Raw genomic sequence first — 22,593 nt, 5'->3', positions numbered from 1 at the left:
TTTCTGTGTTGTGGTCTGTCTCTTCAATTTCTCTATAGGCTCCGATTTTCCCTTTAGATCCTTCCTGGGTCCCAGGAATCCACTTCCCTCCTTCTTTTCTTCATCAATTTGTTATTTTATAGTGTCTGGATTCCAAATCTTGGAGAGGCTGATTTATTGCTGCTTACCACTCCACCATCTTCCCAGAAATCCCTCATTCCAACACTTTATTTTGAAAGTTTTTGTACATAAAGAAATGTTAAAAGAATTTTAAAGTGAGCATGATGTTAAAAATCTGATTAATATCTTAGTACATTTATTTTTCTCATATCTACCCATTTATATATCCTTTCTACTCATTGATCCATCTTTTTTGATGAATTTCAATTTATGTTACAGTCATCAATACACATAATCTCTAAAAATTCAACATGAAAATCATAAACTAACATTCAGTATTTGTTTATACTTTAAGACAAAATTTATATACAGTGAAACACACAAATCTTATGTGTACCATTTGATGAGATTTGAAAGTGCATGCAGACTTCCACTTTCAGTTTTGACATGTTAAGAGCTTGGAAGTAATCACACCCATCCCTGCAACAAGAATAAAAGCTGAGCAAACTGAAATCAACAAATTTGCATATCCTGTTCAGAGAATTGAGGTCACACTGAAAATTGCAGCCTCTAAATCCGGAGACACAGGCTAATAGAGAATCACAGGTGAGCTCAGCTTAGTTTATTTTACCTTGATCAGGAGCCACTGGATCCTTAAAATTATAGAACACTTCACTGGTGATTTTGACAAACTTTGGAGGCTGAGTGTGGATTAGTTTGAGAGCAAGAAAACTCTGGAAATCCAGTTTAGGGAAGCCTCATTCATTTCTGAGTTTTACCTCGAGGAACCCAAGCAGGTTCTCAAAGTGAAGATCTCAGAAAAGTTCCCTCAGGTTTCTGGCAAAGGGGAGTTAAAGTTACCGCTTTGAAATATACCCAGTGCTCAGCTCAGTGGTGCCGCCACCTGTCCTGCAAGTGCAAGGACCAGAGTTCGATCCCTGGTACAAAAAAAAAAAAATTGTACACACACACACATACACACACACACACTCACTCACAGTGCTTTCTTCATTAAGAAAGTCTTTCTCTGGCTGCTATCAAGAAATCAACCAATAACAAATGCTGGCGGGGGTGTGAGGAGAAAGGAACCCTTCTCCATTGTTGGTGGGAGTGCAGACTGGTGCGACCACCGTGGAAATCAGTATGGAGATACCTCAAAGAACTAGGGCTAGAGGTCCCGTTTGACCCAGCTATTCCCCTGCTGGGTAACTTCCCAAAAGAATTAAAAGAATCATATCACAGCGACATATGTGCACCCATGTTTATGGTGGCACAGTTTGTAATAGCTAAAGGTTGGAAACAGCCCAAGTGCCCATCAACTGGAAACTGGATAAAAGAAGATGTGGGCTTTTTTTTTATAAAATGGAGTACTACTCAGCCATAAAGAATGAGAAACTAGAGACATTTATAGCTAAATGGATGCACATTGAGGCCATACTCTTAAGTGAAATAAATAGGACACACATGTATAAATACCGAATAGTTTCTCTAGTGTGAGAAACTGAAAGTATAAATAAGGATTAAAATGATTAAAATGAATATTTGATTATTTGAAATAGGAAGAAAAGGTCCAAAGGGGTAGGGGAAGTGGGAGAGGAAGGGGAAAGGTAAAAAGGGAAAGGAAAAAATGGAAATAAAGTGTTTATAAATAGGGAAAGGTCGAGGGGGTGAAGGGAGGACAGGGAATGGGGAAAAAATAAGAACCAAGATATATCATGTACAGGTACAAGTACCCAATGATAAATGTAAACATTGTATACCTAAAATGTACCAATAAAAGAATTTAAGCAAAAAAAAAAAAAAAAGAAAGCCTCTATGAAAAGCAATTTTTTCAGAGACTTTTCCGTCTGGTAGGAAATGCACCCAGTCAACTCCAGCCATTTTGAACCTTTCTGTCTGAGGGGCAGAAAAAAAGGCTAAAAACATTTCTTATTCCAGCCCGGGGGCTCAGGCCCACAAGATGACTTATATTTAATCATAAGAGTATAAAACACTTCCTCACCATCACTCCTTACCATCACAGTATAATAACAATGCAATACAATACAACAACACAATAACAGTGAATTCCACCTAAAAGCTGCAATATACAGACTCCATTTAATGAAGGAGTTCTTGGGGAAATCCAATGGCACCAAGGTATGAGAAAAAAAGAAAACCGAGGAATCTGAAGCCTCTGGCACTTACAATAAGCATTAAGTACAGATCAGCTCTGTATTTAACAACAACAAAACCTCACTAAAGGCCCGTATGCCTCATACATCATGTTCAGCTTTAAACAAAAAATTACCGAAGTATACTACAAGGCAAGAAAAATCTGAAAAGGCAAAGTAAACATCAGAACCAGATTCAGATATAACAGATTTTTGAAACTGTCATACAGAGAATTTAATAGAGAACTTAATATGTTAAAGACTCTAATGGAAAACATAGACAGCATGCTAAAACAGATGAGTAATGTAAGAAGAGAGATGAGGACCCTAACAAAACCTCAAAAGGAAATGCTGGAAATAAAAACCAACAGAAATGAATACCTTTCATGGGGCTCATATGTACACTGGACACAGAGAGGAAAGAATCAGTGAACTGGAAGAAATGTGGATAGAAACTTCCCAGACTTAAATGCAAAAAGAAAAAAATGAGAAAAACAGATCAGAATATGCAATAACTGTGAGACAATTGCAGAGCATGTGCCATGCATAATTAGAAAGTAGTAAGAGAAGAGACCAAAAGAAATCTTTGAAGAAACAATGGCAAGGAATTCTAAAAAATTAATGGCAGGCAACAAATCACAGATCTAGCAAGCAGAATAAATACAAAACCAATCTACACCTGGGCATATGATAATCAAATGAAGAAAAGCAGAGAGAAAATCTTGAAAGAATCCAGAGGGAGAAACGAAACTTACTCTTAGAAGAACAAGGGTAAGAACTACATCAGATTTCTTGTTGGAAATCATCCAAACAATAAGAGAGTCGAATGAAATATTTTTAGCTGTGATTCTACTTTTATTCATTTATTTTAAATTATACCGTTATTTGATTTTTGTGGTACTGGAGTGGAATGAAATGTTTTAGATGTTGAAAGAACACCCCCCCCCCAACAATCTAGAATTCTAGATCCAGTAAATAATCCTTCAAAAGAAAAGAAGAAATAAAGACTTTCTCAAACACAAATACACTAAGCAGGTTGGGTATGTAGGTCAGTGGTAAAGTGCTTGTTTAGCATATTCAAGGCCCTTGGTTAGATCTCCAACAGCACACACACAAAACTCCCACAAAATACACTGTTGGAACTCATTGCCGGTATATCTGCCATGGGAGAAATGTTAAAAGAAGCTCCTCAGGAAGAAGGAAAACAATATTAGTAAGAAACTCATATCTACATAAAGAAAGGAAGACTGTCAGAGAAGAAACTTCAAATATTTTAATATTTTCTACATTTCTTACACCAAATTAATTTTATAAGAGCTGTTTCACCCGGAGAAGCTCTCAGAGTCTTTTTGTTTTGTTTTGCAGCACTGGGATTGAACCCAGGACCTTCACACTGAACTATGTTCCCAGTCTCCCCACATCCTTTGTAAAACAGAGTTTTGCTAAGTCACTAAGTTGCCCAGGCTGAGCTGAACTTGTGAAACTCCTGTCCCAGCCTCCCAGAGTGCTGACATTATAGGGGTGCACCACCAGGTCCAGACTGCAGAGGCTTTGGAAGGAATAAATACTTGAAGAAAATGTCTTTGGTGTGTGCATTTTGCCTCCTTCCATATTGTATAGCAAAGATAAAAGAAAGTAGTTGATTTTTCCATATATGTGAACAGCAGAAATCATTGGAGTATCAGCTGAAAAAGCCAATAAGCATGGATTCTAGGTGCATCCATTTACCTGTGAATATCTCAAGTCTATTTTTCTTTATGGCTGAGTAGTACTCCATTTTATTAAAAAACACATCTTCAGGCCGGGGATTTGGCTCAGTGGTTTTGCTGCCTGCTGCGCAAGCGCAGGGATCCGAGTTCGATCCCCGGTACCAAAAACAAACAAACAAAAAAAAAACACATCTTCTTAAAAAAAAACACACACACATCTTCTTTATCCATTCATTACTTGAGCATTTGGTCTGTTTCCAATATATAACTATTACAAACTGTGCTGCTGTAAGCATGGGTGTTTGTATTACCCATATATCACTGTGGTATGAAGCTTTTGATTCTTTCAGGAAGATAGCAAGAAGGGGAATAGCTGGGTCAGATGGAACCTGTAGTTTTAGTTTTTTGAGGATTCACCACACTGATTTCCACAGTGGTTGCACCCATCTACACTCCCACCAACTGTGGAGAAGGGTTCCTTTTCCCCCACAGCCCCTCCAGCATTTGCTATTAGGGTTTTTTTTATATAATAACCATTCTTTCTGGAGTGAGATGGAATCTCAGCATTGATTTAATTTTTATCTCTTGGATGACCAGTGATGTTGAACATTTTTTTGTATATTTATTTGCTGTTTTTACTTCTTCCTCTGAGAAGTGTGTATTCATCTCAGATGCCCATTTTTGGATTGGGTCTTTAAATTTGGAAGGTTTGATTTTTTTCCAGTTCTTTATATATTCTAGATATCAGTCTTTTGTCTGAGAACAGCTAACAAAATTTTTTCCCACTCTGCTGGTTGTCTCTTCGTGCTGTTGGTGGTTTCCCTTGCTGTGCAAAAGCTTTTTAATAAGATGAGAGCCCAGATGTTGATTCTTTGTAATATTTCTCGTGCGATCAGGGGTTTTTTTATACAATGGAGTATAAAGAAAGTATAAAGAAATGAAGAATAAAGAAAGATGAAATGGAAACAAAGCTTTGTAAATAAAGGGAAGAAGGGTGGAAGAGGGGAGGGGAATGGGATTAAAAAATAAGACTCAAGATATATCATGTACAGATACAAATTCCATATGATGAATGTGATCATTATGTATATCTAAATTGTTCCAATAAACTTAATTAATGATTTAAAAAATCCAATGAGCAAACAGTCAATGAGTAAAATAATTTCTTAGCAAAAGAACGGCTATAAAGAAAATGGAAACATGGTGAAGAGCTCGACGGCGGTGGGGTGGACCAGGGAAGAAATGTGTTTGACGAAGAGACGTTTAAGCAAATACGCGATTGGCCAAAGGGACAGTGCCTTGGAACCTGGGCATCTTTGGCAGGGACCACGATGTCAAGGCCAGGGAACACCTGCTTCTTGCTCATTCCACCACTAGGTGGCAACTCTGGGTTAGGGTCAAAGATTTCCTTGCCCCAGCCAAGGAACAGCACTTCACACAGACTTTCTCTTTTTTTATTTAGATACTGATCTGATTAATTTTCACAATTAATTTAAATAGTTTTAATAATTAGGACTTGTGCACCTACAACTCCTCCCCCCCCAAAAAATGGTATGACCTTGGCAATAACCTTCCTGTATCTATGAAGTCCCCCAATTCATTGTCCTGCCTTCCCTTAACTAAGGTAAACACCATCCTCAATCCTAAATTCACCAATTTTGAGTTTCCTTTTCATATAATTTTATTGCTACCATACAAAATCCTAAATAGTTCATATTCTTTATATTAGAAGCATTTCATTTTATAAAAATGTGTTATGCTTTATATAATCTTTTGGGATGATGTGGTTTTTTCTCTTACTATTTATCCATTCATCCATATTGTTTGTTTGTTTGTTTGTTTGGTACCGGGGATCGAATTCAGGACCTTGTGCTTGCCAGGCAGTCATGGTCCTACTGAGCTACATTCCTGGCCATTCATCCATATTATTAAACATTGTTCTAGTTCATTCAATTTGACTTCTGTTGATGAGAATTCATTTTTTGCTTCCAGTTTTCCCTGTTGTGAACAAGGCATCGTGCTCATCTTACATTTCTTGTACAAGTGTTTCTCTTGGATACATGCCTAACAGTAGCCTCGCTGGATTCCAGGGTATGTGAATATTCACTGTAAGAGGGAATGCCAAACTATTTTCTAGTGATTGCTCTGATTTATATTCCTTCAACAGGGAAAAAATATACTGTGTGTCCACATACTCTCCAACTCTTGATCTTGTCAGACTTACAGTTTTGGAAATAGATTGGCGATAAAATGTCCTCTCATTATATTTTGATATTTTTGTTCGTTTGTTTTTTGGGTTTTTTTGGTACCGGAGATCGAACTCGGGTCCTTGTGCTTGCGCAGCAAGCGGCGAAACCACTGAGCTAAATCCCCAGCCCCTATATTTTGATTTTTACATACTCCATCACTAATGACTTTTAGTATGCATTTACTATCTCTATCTTTCCTTCTTCTCTGAAGTGCTCTAACAGATAGACCTAGCTTTTCTAATGTAACCATATTACTATTATTGATACGGAGAGGTTTTGGATGACTTAGTGGATTGAGTATTGGGGTGGTTGTGGAAACAGGATAGGTGGTGTGTTCTTTTGATATTTGCTTTTCCCATAACTCCTTGTTTGAGGTGATGATTATCTGACTCTGACCGGTGACTTCATTGACCTTGCAGAGTTGCCATGCAGGGGCGAATTTGCAATGTGTACGTGCCTGTCTTGTGTCTGTGACTTGTGGATAGGAACTGGAGTTGTATTTACACATCGAGGACCACTAGGGATGAGATAATGGCTAAAGGGGATGTAAGAAGGGAAACGCTGAACAAACGGGGCGGGAGGCTGACCTGACCGGTTTCTGGCGTTCCCGCCCGCTCGCGAGAAGAAATTTTATTGTTTTGTCCGAATTCTGTGTCTCTGTGTATTTCTTTCCGAGATTTCTGTAACATTATGACACTAAACAACATTAATAATAATCCCTGGCACTCTACTAGAAGTGTATTCATATCAAATATGCTTCCACTGGGTCCATTTCTTCTTTCATTTATTCATTGAATGAACACATCCAGACAAGGGATGCAGAAGCAGAAAGAGTATCTGGGGTAGTCTGTTCCTCTAAGAAGGCAAAAACTATTTCAGACTATGAAATCTCTCCTGCCACTTATCAGGATGTGAGAACAGACACAGATCAAGCTAGATGTAAAATTAAGATGAAACATATCCCCCAAGGACGGGCTGCAGCTATAAAGCTCTAAAGAACTCCTATTTTAAGTGGCTACTGCTCCAAGTTAGGGTTCTTTATGGTAGCACATTAGTCACTGAGAAACTTATAACTATAATCATAGACAATTAGAAACTTTGCTGTTTGAAATGGTATCAGTGAGAATGAAACACCTGACTCCTAGAGGAGATTCTAAGTCACTTGGACGTAGAAAAGCAAGTCTTGGTTCCAGCCCAGGTACGCAGCTCCAGATATGGGGTGTCTGGAGAATGCATCCTACAGCTATCTTCATTGTTTCCAAGGCAACAGGACTCTGGGTTCACTTTGCCATGTTGGTCCCTTCACACTTAGCCTTGCTTGGAGCTCCTCCAAACACTGCTTCATTTACATTTCATCTGAACGCCACCTTTCTTTAGAATCCTCTAAGAATTCTATTTTTTCCTTTATTTAGTGAGCTGCCCCATGGTTTCTCTGCTGTGTGGTCTCCTTCATTGATTGATGAATCTGTCAGACTATAAATTAGTTTCGGATGGTTATATGCTGACTTGGAGACACATCTTACATTCCAGATTGTTAAAATGTGGCCCCCAGCAAGTTCACACCTCAGCCAACACTAGGTCCCTTCAAAATACTTTTGTTATCTGAGGATCCTGTGCATTTAGTAGAGCACAGAGCCTTCTTCTCTCTCAGGAGGATTTCGGGGGTGGCAGGGTGGGGAGATTTGAACTTGGTTTTGCAGAATGAATAGGCATAATCAGATGAAAGGCAGCACGATTCCCTTCCCCTTCTGCCCTGACATCTCCCAACAGGGCAGGGGCACCTCCAGAATTCCACATTGGAGGTGAAAGGGGCAGCAAACTGGTTGAAGGGAAAAATCAAAATCTGGTAATAAGCTACATTTGCAACATAAGGGCACTGTCACTAAGATTTTTCTTTGTGAGGAAATAAAGATAGTAAGTTTCCTAAAGATGTTTTTATTGATTGTGCATTAGACTAAGGACACATCAAACGTTTTTATTGGTACATACTTTTAGTTGGGATAGATGGAGAGGGAAATAAGGTAGCTTAAGGGAGCATTCAAACCCCACAGCTAAACTCCATTGGCACGACAGGGGTAGGAAATTTAACACTGACTTCCCCCCCCTTCCCCCTCATGGTATGTTCCAGCCTGATTCCACCACCACCCCTCGCTTTTTCATCCAGTAGTATGGACCAGAAGACAGCTGCTCGCGCTTTGGTGACTTTATAAGAGGCTCTCAGCTTCTCGGAATGGTATACTCAGCTTTGTAGATTACAGATTTAAAGAAACTTCTCTTCCAGTAAACCTGTTCACAGAACAGTCTCCACTCCCGTCCCCGGCCGCCAGTGGGACAGTCTCCACACCCCTACTCTGTGCATTTAGAAACGTCCTCATCCTCAGTACGGAATGGGGACTCCTCCAACATGGCGTATCCCATAGGGAAACGCGACCTAGGCGCGGCCATGTTTCCCGCCTAACAACACTGCCATGGGCATCAAACGCCCCAAAGCCTCGACTCCGTAACAACGCCTCCTTGACTCTGCTGAGACCGCGAGGGTGATTTTGCGCGTGCGCAGACCTTCCTGCCACCCCGGGGCGAAGCCCCCAAACCCAAGAAGGGGCGGTGCCACGGCGGTGACCGGAAGCAGCTGCGGTTCTCAGCCGCGGTTTGATAGTTGTCAAGCGGATTCAACTCACTGCTGGAGGGATGTGGAGGTGATGGTCGACCAGGGAGGGTGAGTGCTGGGGATTCTGTGTTGTCAGCGATGGAATCGTTTGTCTAACTTGAGTTGGACGATTCGCCCATTATCTTGCAGGCTTTTCTCTTTGCCGATATCAACGTTAAGGTTTTAAAGTTCACTTTAAGCCCCGCTGGTTTGGTACATTATGTTTTAAATGCTTTTTAGGCGTCTTTTACCTTTTGTCTTTTACCCAGGAATTATTTAGAAGTGCGTTTTCAATTCCCCCAAATTTATCCTTTTAACGAATTTCTAAGCTCAGTTTGTTTTCGGGGTGAGAAAAATGTCTACGTGAAGCTTATTTTTGAAATATGAGGAAACCTATGGCCTAGTCCGTGGTGAATTTTTAGCAATGTTTTCTAACTGGAAAATAATATTTATTTAGGTGTCAGTTATGTCATACAAAATCCGTCTTTTTGTGTGTGTGCTTCTTCTATTACTGTAAAAGGAGAGAGATATTCTTCACCGTGGTGGTGATTTGTTCATTTATCCTCGTTGCTGTCAATAATACATTATCAGTTAATTTTTGTATAATGTGAGATTCAGGTCGAGGCACATTTCACTTATGAATTGTCCCGTTACTCAAGCACCATTTATTGGAAAGATTATCCTTCATTTCTTGACTTGTTTTACACCTTTGTCAAAAACAAATTGACCATAATTGTGTGGGAGCTCTTTCTGGGTTCTCCATTCCGCCCCATTGATTTATGTGTCTATGTGGCAGTAGTTCCACACTGTCTTGATTACTGTAGATGTGTATAGTAAGTCTTGAAATCGGGTAGTGATTACTTCCACTTTGTTCTTTTTAAACAGTATTTAGCTCTTTTAGTTCCTTTGCTTTTCCATGTGCATCTTATAATAATCTTGTCTGTACTCACAAAACATGTTGCTGGGATTTTGGTAGGAATAGTGTTAAACCTGTATATCAACTTGGGAGGAATTTACATCTTAACTGTGAATTCTTCCAATCCATTTTCACAGAATATCTCCATTTAGATTATCTTTGAGTTATTTTAGAGTGTATTGTAGTTTTCAGCATACAAGTTGTGTAGATGTTTTGTTAAGTTTGCTCCTAAGTAGTTGTACGTGGCATTGTCTTCTAAATTTTGGTTTCTGCGTATTTGCTGATTATATGGGAGTACAGTTGAGTTTTGTGTGTTGATCTTGGATCCTACAATTTTGCTGAACTCAATTTAAATTTTACATCTTTTTTGGTAGATTCTTTTTTTGTTGTTTAATAAGCAATCATGTCATACACAAACAGGGAGAGTTTTATTTTTTCCTCTCTTTTTTTTCATTCTTTATTATGCTGCCTAGAATTTCCAGTACAGGTTGAGTGTTCCTTATCCAAAATGCTTAAGATCATAGGGCCGGGAATTTAGATCAGTGGTTCCGGCACCTGCCTCGCAAGCGCAGGGTCCCGAGTTCAATCCCCGGTACCAAAAAAAAAAAAAAAAACCACAAAATGCTTAAGATCAGAACTGTTTTCAGATTTTGGATTTATTTAAATTTTGTAATATTTGCATATGCAAAATGAGATATTTTGGGGACTGGAGCCAAATATAAATACAAAATTTATCTGTGTTTCATATACACTTTCTTTTTTTTTAATTTTAAATCTACTTTAATAAATTATACATGTATGAATTTGTATATGTATGTTCTCTATGTGTCATTTTAAAGTATATAAGACATCTTTGATAATTAAAGACAAGCCATGTTGATGGTAATAAGTTTAGACAAACTGTCACTGACTTTAATACACTGTTGACTAAGAAAAGGTAGTTCAAGGCTTTAGCTTTGAGCTTGATAAAAATGTCAGGGTATGTTTGAGAAATCTGTCCTTGTTATACTATAAAAATAACTATAATACTTTAATATTTTCAGAAGAATAAAAAGTCAATTATTTTTCCTTTATAAGTAAAGTTAGAATATCTCATTTGATATTTTGACAATCATGATTTTGGTTTGCCTATATATTCTGGGCTGAAGGATAAGAGAAGTTGGCCAAAATGAAAGGAGATTTTTACCAGACTACCTTTTGGTATTCTTCAGTAAATTCATAAGGAAACATTTTCCAACACAGCAGTGTACCCAGTGCTTTGAAGTAAAAACAGTGGCCTAAAGCCTTGTCTCACTTTGGTAAAAGTAGAACATAAATGAATCTCCAACTTCAGAATTACATACTTGTTAGAATGGAGCTTGGATTAAAATGTTAAAATCATTAACTAGAGAAGGAAATGTCTCCATTAGTTCAATCTGTTAACCAAAAGATTTCACAGGAAAATAAAAACCTGCTAAGAAAAAAAGGAATGTACATTTGAATTATATGCAATCTGTCATTCTGTAAGAATGGCTAGAATTCAAAAATCTTTGTAATAATATTACATCTGGTAAAATCAAATTCAAATATAATACCTGGGATTCCTCCTTTTCCAAAGAAGAAATTAAACTAATTATATAATTTGCTAATATTCTGCAAATTCTAATTCACAAGTACTATATACAAAATAGGATAAATAATATATGGGATATATCAATGAAAAGCTACAATCAGTAATTCCAATTTTTGCTACCTTGGCAAGGTACTGTACATATACTACATCAATATAATAGAAATGGCACAATCTCTGGGGATACATTCCACATTTTATTTACATTTTAAGACTAATCTCAAAATCACATATCCATACACCTATTTCCTTTTGTTGACTTAATCTAAACTTAAATGCATGGTTTATTTAACAAAGACTGCAAACAAATATTTACCATGTCTGTTACATGTAACACACAGGAACAGCTTTTGACAGAAATTCATCAACCCCCCCCAACATTTGTTTATTATAAATACAGATATCAAAACAATCCTGAACATATTTTTGATAGTACTAGTGGTCAGCACCTACACTGCTTCAAAAATTAACACAATTTGCGACAATATTCATTGTACCTGCTACTTTGAACAATTTCAAACTGTAGCTCTTTCACTAAGCAAGATGGATAAGCATGCCATTTCTGTTTTTCCTTCTTGAGATTTTACTTTTCAGAAACACACGTTTCCACTGACATCTGACAATTCTTGCCATGCTTTCATCTTGTAAACCTGAATTCTATTTGGAGTACTCCACGTTCATGTTTAAATGACAGTGCCTTAATAAGAGAAAGAAAAATTGTGCCACATTTTTCCTCCTGTTACCTGAAAACATAATGGGTGTACATATATTAAATATATTCTTACAAATGTCCAGGTCATGTTTACCAGCTGGAATTCTTTTACTTAATGTGTGGGTATTTGTATTGTGATATTTAATCAAGACATTAATATAAGTAGAAGGTTGTTGATTTAAGACAAGTTTGAGATCCAAACTAATTGTTGTATGTTTGTCCTTCTGGTGGTTGTGGAAGCCTCATATTTTCTTTGGACATCATTAGACATCTTAGCTCTTGAAGTACAACTTTAATGGTATATGAATTCTGCCATTTTGCTAACACTGGTATGCTGCGTGCATCCACCATTCTACTGGAATTATTTATTCCATTCATATTAATTTTTGTTACAAATCTGATGGAGGAGCTTCTGGGTATTTAGGTCCACATTCTACTTTCAGGCTATATATTCTGTTTTCATAATTTGTCCTTGGTAGCCCAATAATCATGCCTGTCCACCTTGTAAGTGTTATATCTTCATCATCTTCAAGGTCCCAGCTAACCGTACCATCGCCTACTCCATTTTGTCCTTCTTCAAGTTCTTCCAACAAGCGAAAATTACGAGGAACTGTAACTCCTGTGGAGACCGCCATCTTCTCCTGCAGCCGGACGCAGCCGCCTGAACGCTCATTACACACTTTCTAAAAAACTTTTTTTTTTCAGTACTGGAGACTGACCCTTGCCTTGCCTTGGACATGCTAGACAAGTGCCCTACTCCTCAGTTACACCTCAACCTTTTTTATATTTTATTTTGAGATAGGATCTCTCTAAGTTTCCCACTATGGCTTCGAACTTGTTATCCTTCTGCCTTAGCCTCCCTAGTAGCTGGAATTACAGCCATATGCCTACATGCCGGGCTCATATACACCTTATATACATAACCTAGATGTATTTTAAAGAATATTTTCATTGATTTTCTCTGTTGTTTTTCTGTTTTCAGTTTCATTGATTTCTGCTCTTTATTACTTCCTTCTGCTTGCTTTGGGTTTACCTTGCTCATCTTTTCCTAGTTTCTTGAGGTTGGAGTTTAAATTATTGATTTAAGACCTTTCTTCTTTTCTAATGTAAACGTTTAGTGCTATGAATTTCCCTGGCCATGTTGCTCTATCCGAATTCCACAAATTTTAATGAACCATATTTTCATTTTCATTTATTTTTTTAAATTTCCCTCGATACTTCTTTGATCCATGGATTATATAGAAATATATTAATTTTCAAGAGTTTGGATGGTTTGTCTTTCCAGTATTGATTTCTTTTCTGGTGTAATTGCAATCAGAGAAAATATACCATATAATCAGTTTTGGGGGGTGTTTCACAACCCTGTCTTGGAACATTCTCCACTAGAGTCTGTCTTGGAGAATGTTCAGTAGGTGCTTGCAAAGAATGTGCATTCCATTAATGTTTCCCTGGAGTAGGCTGGGTATTTTCAAAAGATTTTCTGTTCAGTAAGATCACCTTCTTCCTGGTGCTTTATGAAGAGTGGCTTTTCTTGAAGCTTTTTTTTTTTTTTTTGGTAAATGCCTGTTCGTTCTGAGTTCTAAGCTTCTCCAATACACTTTAGTGATATATGGAAAGAAAGAAGAAAATCCAGGGAACTCATCACTGTGTTGTTCTGCAGGACCTGAGATCTTTAAGCTATGTACTTTTGCTTTCTGCCTTTCAGAGTCTTCCTATTTGTGTTTGTTGTGTTATATTAGTTTTTTCTTGTCTCTTCTACATGCACTGGAGTCTTCTGTCTTCCTTTTTTTCTTGTATCAACTTTATTAATTACATTACTGGGGAAGCATTTGTATCACATCAATATTAAAATATGTTGCTATATATTGTGCATAATGTTACACCATAACTACTTTAAACATTCCCCAGCTGGAAAAGATTTTACCTTTCTAATTTCAATCCTGTACTCCTTTGTCTGATTTGCTAGGGGGTTATCTATGACATCAGTCATTTCAAAGGACTGGCTTTTTGTTTTCTTTAAATCCCATATTGTTATATTTATTACATTTGTTTAATATTTTTATTAATTACTATTTCTAGGTTTTGTTTTTATTTATTTTTTCCCTAATGATTATGTTTTAGGTTAAACACATAATTCATTTTTAATATTTATTTTTAATTAAAATAAAGCCATTTGAAGCCATAAATTTCAGTGTAAATACAACTTTACGTTCCATAACTTCTGGTAAAAATTGTGTAGCTCCTGTATTGATTTTCCACTTTGATATTGTATTTCTGTTTCTGTGAATGTGCCTATTCTGGCCATTTGACACAAATGCAATCATAAAATATGGCGTTTTTATGACTGATTTCTTTCACTTAGGATAACAGTTTCAAGATTCGTCCATTTTCTAGCAGATACAGGACTTCTTTTTTGTTGCCAAGGAATATTTTGTTATATGGATAGACAAATTTTTAAAAAAATTTATTTTATTGGTACATTTTAGGTATGCAGTATAATGACATTCATCATCAGAAATTTGCATCTTTACATAATTTCTCTTGGTTCTTATTTTTCCCCCTTCCCCTGCCCTCCCTTCAACCCCTCCATCCCTCCCTATTTACAAAGACTTTGTTTCAAATTTTTCATTTTCTCACATTGATTCCATTCTCTTCTTTCCTTTCAACCTATCCCTCCCACTTCCCCTTCCCCTTTGCCTCTTTTCTTCCTATTTCACATTATCTATTATACATTTTAGTCCTTATTTACACTTTCAGTTTCTCACACTAGAGAAACTATTCGGTATTTACATGTGTGTCCTATTTATTTCACTTAAGAGTATCGCCTCAGTGTGCATCCATTTAGCTTAAAATGTCTCTAATTTCTCATTTTTTATGACTGAGTAGTACTCCATTTTATTAAAAAACTACATTTTCTTTATCCAGTCTCCAGTTGATGGGCAATTGGGCTGCTTCCAAGTTTTAGCTATTGCAAATTGTGCTGCTATGAACATGGGTGCGCATATATCACTGTGGTATGGTTCTTTTAATTCTTTGGGGAAGAGACCCAGCAGGGGAGTAACTGGGTCAAATGGTTCTTTAAGGTATCTCCATACTGATTTCCACAGTGGTTGCACCAGTCGACACTCCCACCAGCAGTGGAGCAGGGTTCCTCTTTCCCCACAGCCCTGCCAGCATTTGTTATTGGTTTATTTCATGATAGCAGCCATTCTTTCTGGAGTGAGGTGGAATCTCAGCATTGTTTTCATTTGCATCTCTCGAATGACCAGTAATGTTGAACATTTTCTCATATGTTTATTTGCTATTTCTATTTCTTTGTCTGAGAAATGTCTGTTCATTTCAGATCCCCATTTTTGGATTGGGTCTTTAAATTTGGGAGGTCTGATCTTTTTAAGTTCTTTATAGATTCGAGATAGTAGACCTTTGTCTGAGGAAGAGCAGGTGAAGATTTTTTCCCACATTGTGGGTTGTCTCTTCACACTGCTGGTGGTTTCTCTTGCTGTGTAAAAGCTTTTAATAAGAAGAGATCCCACTTGTTGATTGTGCTAGATCACGGGCAACTGAGGTTTTGTTCATAAAGTCTTTTCCTACACCAGTGTCTTCAAGAGTTCTACCTAACCTCTGTTCCAGCCGATTCAGTGTTTCTATTTTAATATTTAGATCTTTCATTCATTTTGATTTTAGTTTAGTACATGGTGAGAGATATAGGTCTAGTTTTAATCTTTGACGAGTTGAAACCCAATTTTTCCAACACCATTTATTAAAGAGGCTATCTTTCCTCCAGTGAGGGTGTTTGGTTCCTTTATCCAAGATGAGATGGCTGAGTGTGTCTGGAGTTGTTTCAGCATCTTCTCATCTGTTCCACTGGTCCTTGGGTCTGTTTCTTTGCCAGTACCATGCTGTTTTTATCACAGTAGCTTTGTAGTATAGTTTCAAATTGGGGGTTGTGATGCCCCCTGCCATGTCTCTGTTACCTAGAATTGCTTTTGCTATTCTGGGTCTCTTCTTGTTCCAGATGAATTTTTGGATTGTTTTCTCAAGGTCTGTGAAGTATGCTGCTGGGATTTCAATTGGGATTGCATTGAATCTATATAGCAGTTTTGGAAGTATGGCCATTTTCACTATATTAATCCTTCCTATCCAGGAGCAGGGGATATCTGTCCATTTTCTGATATCATCTTCAGTCTCTCTCTTCAGAGTGCCATAGTTTTCTAGGCTGATTCTATATCTTGGCTATTATGAAGAGTGCCACAGTGAACACGGGTGTGCAAATACCTCTTTGGTATACTGACTTCATTTCCTTCAGATACATACATAGGAGTGGGTTAGCTGGACAATACATTAGTTCTACTTTTAGAGGGGTTTTTTTGTTTTTTTGGGTTTGTTTTGGTACTGGGGGTCTAACTCGGGTCCTTGCCCTTGTGAGGCAGGCGCCAGAACCACTGAGCTAAATCCCCGGCCCTACTTTTAGTGTTTTGAGGAATCTCCATATTGTTATCCATAGTGGTTTTACTAATTACATTCCCACCAACAGTGTGTAAAGGTGCCTTTTCCTACACATTCTCTCTGGCAGTTGTTTTCTGCTTCATACCTGCATTTTGACTGTGTTTATCATATGAAGTTAGGTATGGAGTTTTCCACTTGTGGCATCTTGTCAGGGCTCAAAAAGTTGTGGATTCTGGATTTCAGATTTTTGGATTTGGGATGCTCAGTCTATATAAATGTACTTGCTGATATGTGTTAAATGTTTACATTGTGCCAGTCTCATACTGAGTCCCTTACAAACATCATCTCATTTAATATTCACAGCCATTTGAGATAAAGTTTCAATTCATTTTGAAAAATAAAACTGAAGAAACTTTTTTATAGTCTCACAGCTAAAAGATGGGAGAGCTAGAACTTAAATCTTTATTAATTTTAGTCCAGATCTCATGGTCTTGCTTATATTCCATGTTGTTTAATAGGTGCGATAGGTGTTTCTAGGACTTTGTCTACTCTCAGTTTCCAGAGCAGGGAACTGTACTTTGCTACCACCAGAAAAATGTTTATGTGGTGATGCTTTATGATTCTGACCATGTGAACACTGTCTTTCCAGATTTCTTGGAATGTTTTCAGAGTCCCTGGGCCACACCCCTTAGTGAAAGCTGCAAGATCTTCCTTCTGACCCCAGCAGCTCCAGTTGAGTCCGCAGACCCCACCAGACTTGGAGAACCTGGGAAGAGCCAGTGGTCAGCAAGAGACCCTTAGGGCTGAGATCCAGTGTGAACATGGCAACCAGTGGGGACTCTCACCAGCCAGAGGGATGTGGCAACACCTGTAAGGTAAGGAGCAAGAGGTGCCTAGGATCAGCAATTCATCCAGAACTTCAGAGCCTGAAGGAAGGATACTATCTTGTTTTCATTTGCAGTACTTTTTTGCAGGATCATTTTCCCATTTTCCCTCTACACTTTTTTTTTTTTTTTTTTTTTTTGCAATGCTGGGGATAGAACCAAGGGCATGCTAGGCAAGTGCTCTACTACTGAGCTACATCCCCAGCCTCTCTACATTTTTATTGGTCATTTATTTCCCTTTTGTGAATTTTCTTTTCCTATTTATTGCTGATTAATTTATTTTAGTTCATGAATTTAAAATTTTTTAATATTAAGATTAATAATATTTTCATTCTTTTTTTTTTTTTTTTTTTTGGTACCAGGTATCGAACTCAGGATTTTGCCATGGGGTAATTCGCAATTAACTTGTAGTTTTGTTTACAAGTGATAAAATGTATCACATAGTTCTCTAATACTTTGTTTGAAAAATGGCCTGCCTCACAAGTGCAAGGTCCTGAGTTCAATCCCTGGTACCGCAAAAAAACCAAAAAAACAAAAAAACCCGGAAAATGGCCTTTTTCTATTCTCCCAGATTCCAGCTCCCCAGAGGCAAACAGTTTTAATCTTTTCAATAAAATTTTTAAAGTTTAGGGCATCTTCTGTTAACTTCCTATTATGAAAGATTGAGATTTCTATACACCCTCCACTCACATACACATTTTCTGTAACCCCTTCCTCCTTAGATAAGTATAGTGTATTTCATTGTTTTGGTGAGGTCTATAATCAATGTTTATTACTGTGAAATTTTATAGTTGAGTCATACAGTATATATCTTGTGATTACTATTTCTGTACTATAACTTTTTCCTGGAGTTAACAATTCTCTAGTTCAGACATTTGTTTGTTTTCATATATATATATATATATATATATATATATATATATATCTCAATAATTCAACTCTAGGGCTAGAAGTGTAGCTCAGTGATAGACTATTTGCCTAGCATGTGCAAGGCCCTGGGTTTGGTCCCTAGCACAGCAAATAAATAAATAAAATAAAAATAAATAATTCAACTCCACATTCTTCCCATTCATTTAAATCTCCACTGCATATATTGAAACATGTAGGTAATAATCATAGTGATAATAATACTTTTCTATTATTGACAAATCATAATTAAAATATGTATGGATTATTTGATATATGTGTGTGTGTGTAAAATGTGGCATGACTAAGTCAAGCTAACATGTCCATCACTGTACTTACCTGTCATTTTTCAGGATGAGACATTGGGAATTATTCTTACTTTGAAATATGTAGTGCATTACTACTGCACAGTGGTTACCCTGCTGTGCAATTCATAGTGATAGTGATTACAAGTACTTGTCAGGGTTTACCATATGTCCAGTAGTATTGCATGCACTTTATATGTGCTCTTTGTGAAGTAGAAACTATTTTTATCCTCATTTTATTTTTTAAATTAATATTTATTGGTACATTTTTGACATACATAATGATCACATTCATCACAGGGAATTTGTACCTGAATGTAATACATATATCTTAATTCTTTTTTTCCCATTCCCCTCCCTCCCTTCAACCCTTCTTCCTTTTCCTGTTTACAAAACTTTGTTCCCATTGTTTTCCTTCTATTCTATCTCTATTTCCTTCCTCCCATTCTTTTCCTTCCATTCTCTTTTTTCCCCTTTCCTCTTCTTTACTTTCCCCCTCCCCCTCCCTTGTTCCCCTTCTCATTTGAACATTTTCTTTCTACTTCCCAGTGTCTGTCCTCCATTTTGCTCCTTATTTACCCTTTGTATTTCTCACGCAAGAAAAACTGCAATATTTAAACATGGGTGTCTGATTTATTTCACTTAAAATTATGTTCTCAAGGTGCATCCATTTACTAAAAATGTTTCAAGTTTATGGGGTTTTTTTGTTTGTTTTTTGAGACAAGGTCTCAGTATGTAGTCCAGGCTGGTCTTAAACTCACTATGTAGCCCAGGCTGGCCTCAAACTTGTGGTGATACTCCTGCTTCAGCCTCCTGAGTGCTGGGATTACAGGCGGGTGTCACCACACCCAGCAAGTTTATCCTTCTTATGGCAAAATAGTATTTCATTATATGTAAAAACCAAATTTTATCCATTGATGGGCATATGAGCTGTTTCCAAGATTTAGCTATTATAAATTGTGCTGCTATAAACATAGGTATGCATATATCACTGTAGTATGATGTTTTTAATTCACGAAGATACCTAGAAGAGCTAGGTCAAATAGAACCTCTACTTTTAGGTTTTTGAGGAATCTCCATACTGATTTCTGTAGTAGTTGTACCAATTTACACTCCCACCAACAGTGAAGAAGGGTTCTTTTCCCCTATAGCCCCGTCATTTGCTATTGGTTGATTTCTTGATGATAGCCATTCTTTCTAGAGTGAGATGGAATCTCTGTTGCATTTTAATTTGCATCTCTCAAATGACCAGTGATGTTGAAGATTTTTTCATATATTTATTTGCTGTTTGTACTTCATCATCTGAGAAGTATCTATTTCAAATGTCCATTTTTGGATGGGTCTTTAAGTTTAGGGGGTCTGGTTTTTGTGAGTACTTTATATATTCGAGATACTAGTCTTTTGTCTGAGGAGTAGCTGGTAAAATTTTTTTCCTTTGTTTCTGTGGGTTGTCTCTTCACTGAGTTGGTGGTTTCTTTTGCTGTGCAAAAGCTATTTATTTATTTATTGCAAAAGCTTTTTAATTTGTTGTGTTCCCTGTTCTTGGTCCCTTGTATTTTCTGTGGGTTCGGGGTTTTGTTCATAAAGTCTGCCTACACCTGTGTCTTAAAGAGTTTTACCTATTCTATCTTCCAGCAGATTAAGTGTTTCTGTTTTAATATTTAGATCTTTGATCCATTTCGATTTTGGTTTAATGCATGGTGCAAGATATGGGTATAGGTTTAATCTTCAGAATGGGGAAAGCCTGTTTTCCCAGCACCATCTATTAAAGAGGCTATCTTTCTTTCAGTGAAGTTGTTTGGCTCCTTTGTCAAAGATAAGGTGGCTGAGTGTACTTGGAGTTGTTTCTGCATCCTTTATTCTATCCCATTGATCCGCAGGTCTGGTTTTTGTTTGTTTGTTTGTTTTTGTTTCTTTTTTGTTTTTGCCAGTACTATGCTGTATATATGACTAAAGCTTTGTGTATAACTTCAAGTCAGGGATTGTGATGTCCTCTGCCTTGCCGTAATTGCTCAAAGTAGCTTTTGCTCTTCTAGGTCTCTTTTGGCTCCATATGAATTTTAGGATTGTTTTCTGTAGTTATATGAGGTATATTATTGGTATTTGATTGGGATTGCATTAAATCTGTGTAACAGTTCTGGAAGTGTGGCTATTTTCACTGTATTGGTTGTGCCTATCCAAAAATAGGGGATGTCTTTCCATTTTCTGATATCCTCTCAGTCTCCTTTTTCAGAGTGCTGTAGTTTTCACTGTAAAGGTCTTTCACTTCATTAGATTGATTCCTAAGTATTTCATTTTTCTTGATGCTATTGTGAGAGGTGTTGTTTCCCTAATTTCTCTCTCACTGAGTTTGTTATTCGTGGAGAGGAATGCTATTGATTTTTGACTTAGTATTGTGCTACACTGCTGAATATGGTTGTTAAATCTAGGAATTTTTGTGGAATTTTGGGGGTCTTCTACATAGAATATAATGTGATCTGAAAATAATGACAATTTAAGTTCTTCCTTTCCTATTCATATTCCTTTTCTTCCTTTCTCTTCTCTAATTGCTCTGGCTAGTGTTTCCGGAGCTATATTGAACAGGACATCCTTGTCTTATTCCTGATTTTATTTATTTATTTATATATTTTTTGGTACCAGGGATCAAACTTGGGACCTTGCACTTGCGAGGCAGGCGCCAGAACCACTGAGCTAAATCCCTGGCCCTATTCCTGATTTTAGAATGAAAGATTTCAGTTTTTGTCCATTTAGTATGATGTTGGCTGTTGGTTTGTCATAGATGGCTTTCATCAGATTGAGATAAGAGCCTTCTATTCCAATTTTCTGAAGGGTTTTTATTTTTATTATTTTTTTTTTTAATTTTTTTGTGCTGGGGATCGAACTCGGGACCTTACGCTTGCGAGGCAGGCGCTGGAACCACTGAGCTAAATCCCCGGGCCTGGAGGGTTTTTATTATGTATGGGTGTTGAACTTTGTCAAATGATTTTTCTGCATCTACTGAGATGATCATGTAGGTTTTGTCCTTGGTCCTGTTAATATAGTGTATTACATTTATTGATTTACATATGTAGTACCATCCCTGCATCCCTGGGATGAATCCTACTTGGCCATGATGTATAATCTTTTTGATTATTTGCTGTATTCTATTCAGCAGTATCTTTTTTGAGAGGGGTACCAGGAGTCAAACTCAGGACCTTGCACTTGCCACTGAGCTAAATCCCTGGCCCTCACCAGTACCCTTTTGAGGATTTTTACATCTGTGTTCACTGAAGAGATTCACCTGTAATTCTCTTTTTCTGTTGGATCCTTCTTTGGTTTTGGTATCAGGGTAATGCTTGCCTCTAGGAATGACTTTGGGAGTATTGGTCCCCTTTAACTTCATTAAAGATTTTGAGGAGTAATGGCATTAGATCTTTTGTAAAATTTGTTTATCTCCATTGTAGAGAAGAGAAAACTGGAGCTTAGAGAGCAAGTCTGGCCAAGTACACAGCTAGTAATAGGTAGGACCTATCTCACTTCTGGGCACTAATGTTTTCTCTTTAAAGAAACCTATCCTGGGGCTTGTTGCCTGGTTGGGGTCACCCTGACACACGCCCCTTCACCATCTCCTAGGAAATCCCCTTCACCTCTGTCTTGTGTCAGATAACCCTGTTTGGTAGAGCTTGTGTCTATTTCTTGGCTTACTTCCTCATTTTGTGGGGTCATATCCTCCAGGATATACTTGAAAATGGATGCATGACAGGTAAATTTTATGAAACTTTTTCTTTTTGTAGTGCTGGGGATGGAACTCAGGACCTTGCACTTGACAGGCAAATGCTCTCTCACTGAGCTATTCACCCACCTGTGAAACTTGTATCCTCAGCAAGGATGAGAAGCAGCATAAGCTCTCATATGCTGCTGATGGAAGTATAAATTGGAGCAATCTGGAAAACATTTAAAACATCCAAGTGTATGTGTA

At 37.4% G+C, this 22,593-nt stretch overlaps 1 protein-coding gene and 1 pseudogene across 5 annotated transcripts in view; one reads left to right on the top strand and one right to left on the bottom strand.

Moving 5' to 3' along the window:
• Positions 1 to 22,593, top strand: part of Znf81 (zinc finger protein 81) — a 174,614-nt gene that overhangs the window by 66,060 nt on the left and 85,961 nt on the right. For 2 of the 5 annotated variants that reach the window (XM_087189917.1, XM_087189920.1), the window contains exon 3: positions 17,190 to 17,415. In XM_087189917.1, coding sequence (XP_087046043.1) covers positions 17,362 to 17,415 — 54 coding nt within the window. In that variant the 5' untranslated portion in view covers positions 17,190 to 17,361. Of the gene's footprint in view, positions 1 to 5,953; positions 6,053 to 8,408; positions 8,927 to 17,189; positions 17,416 to 22,593 lie in introns of those variants that run through there. The other 3 variants (XM_087189918.1, XM_021252508.2, XM_004875314.3) reach the window with 3 other exon arrangements.
• LOC101696425 (ubiquitin-conjugating enzyme E2 variant 2 pseudogene) lies at positions 12,296 to 12,741 on the bottom strand (annotated as a pseudogene).

The sequence above is a fragment of the Heterocephalus glaber genome, unplaced genomic scaffold (genome assembly GCF_053883595.1).
Source record: "Heterocephalus glaber isolate CG9 unplaced genomic scaffold, H.glaber_assembly_v1.0 deba00001547, whole genome shotgun sequence".
NCBI classification, from domain to species: domain Eukaryota; kingdom Metazoa; phylum Chordata; class Mammalia; order Rodentia; family Bathyergidae; genus Heterocephalus; species Heterocephalus glaber.
The sequence above is the reverse complement of the archived record's forward strand: the minus strand, read 5'-3'. Positions and strand labels throughout refer to the sequence as shown.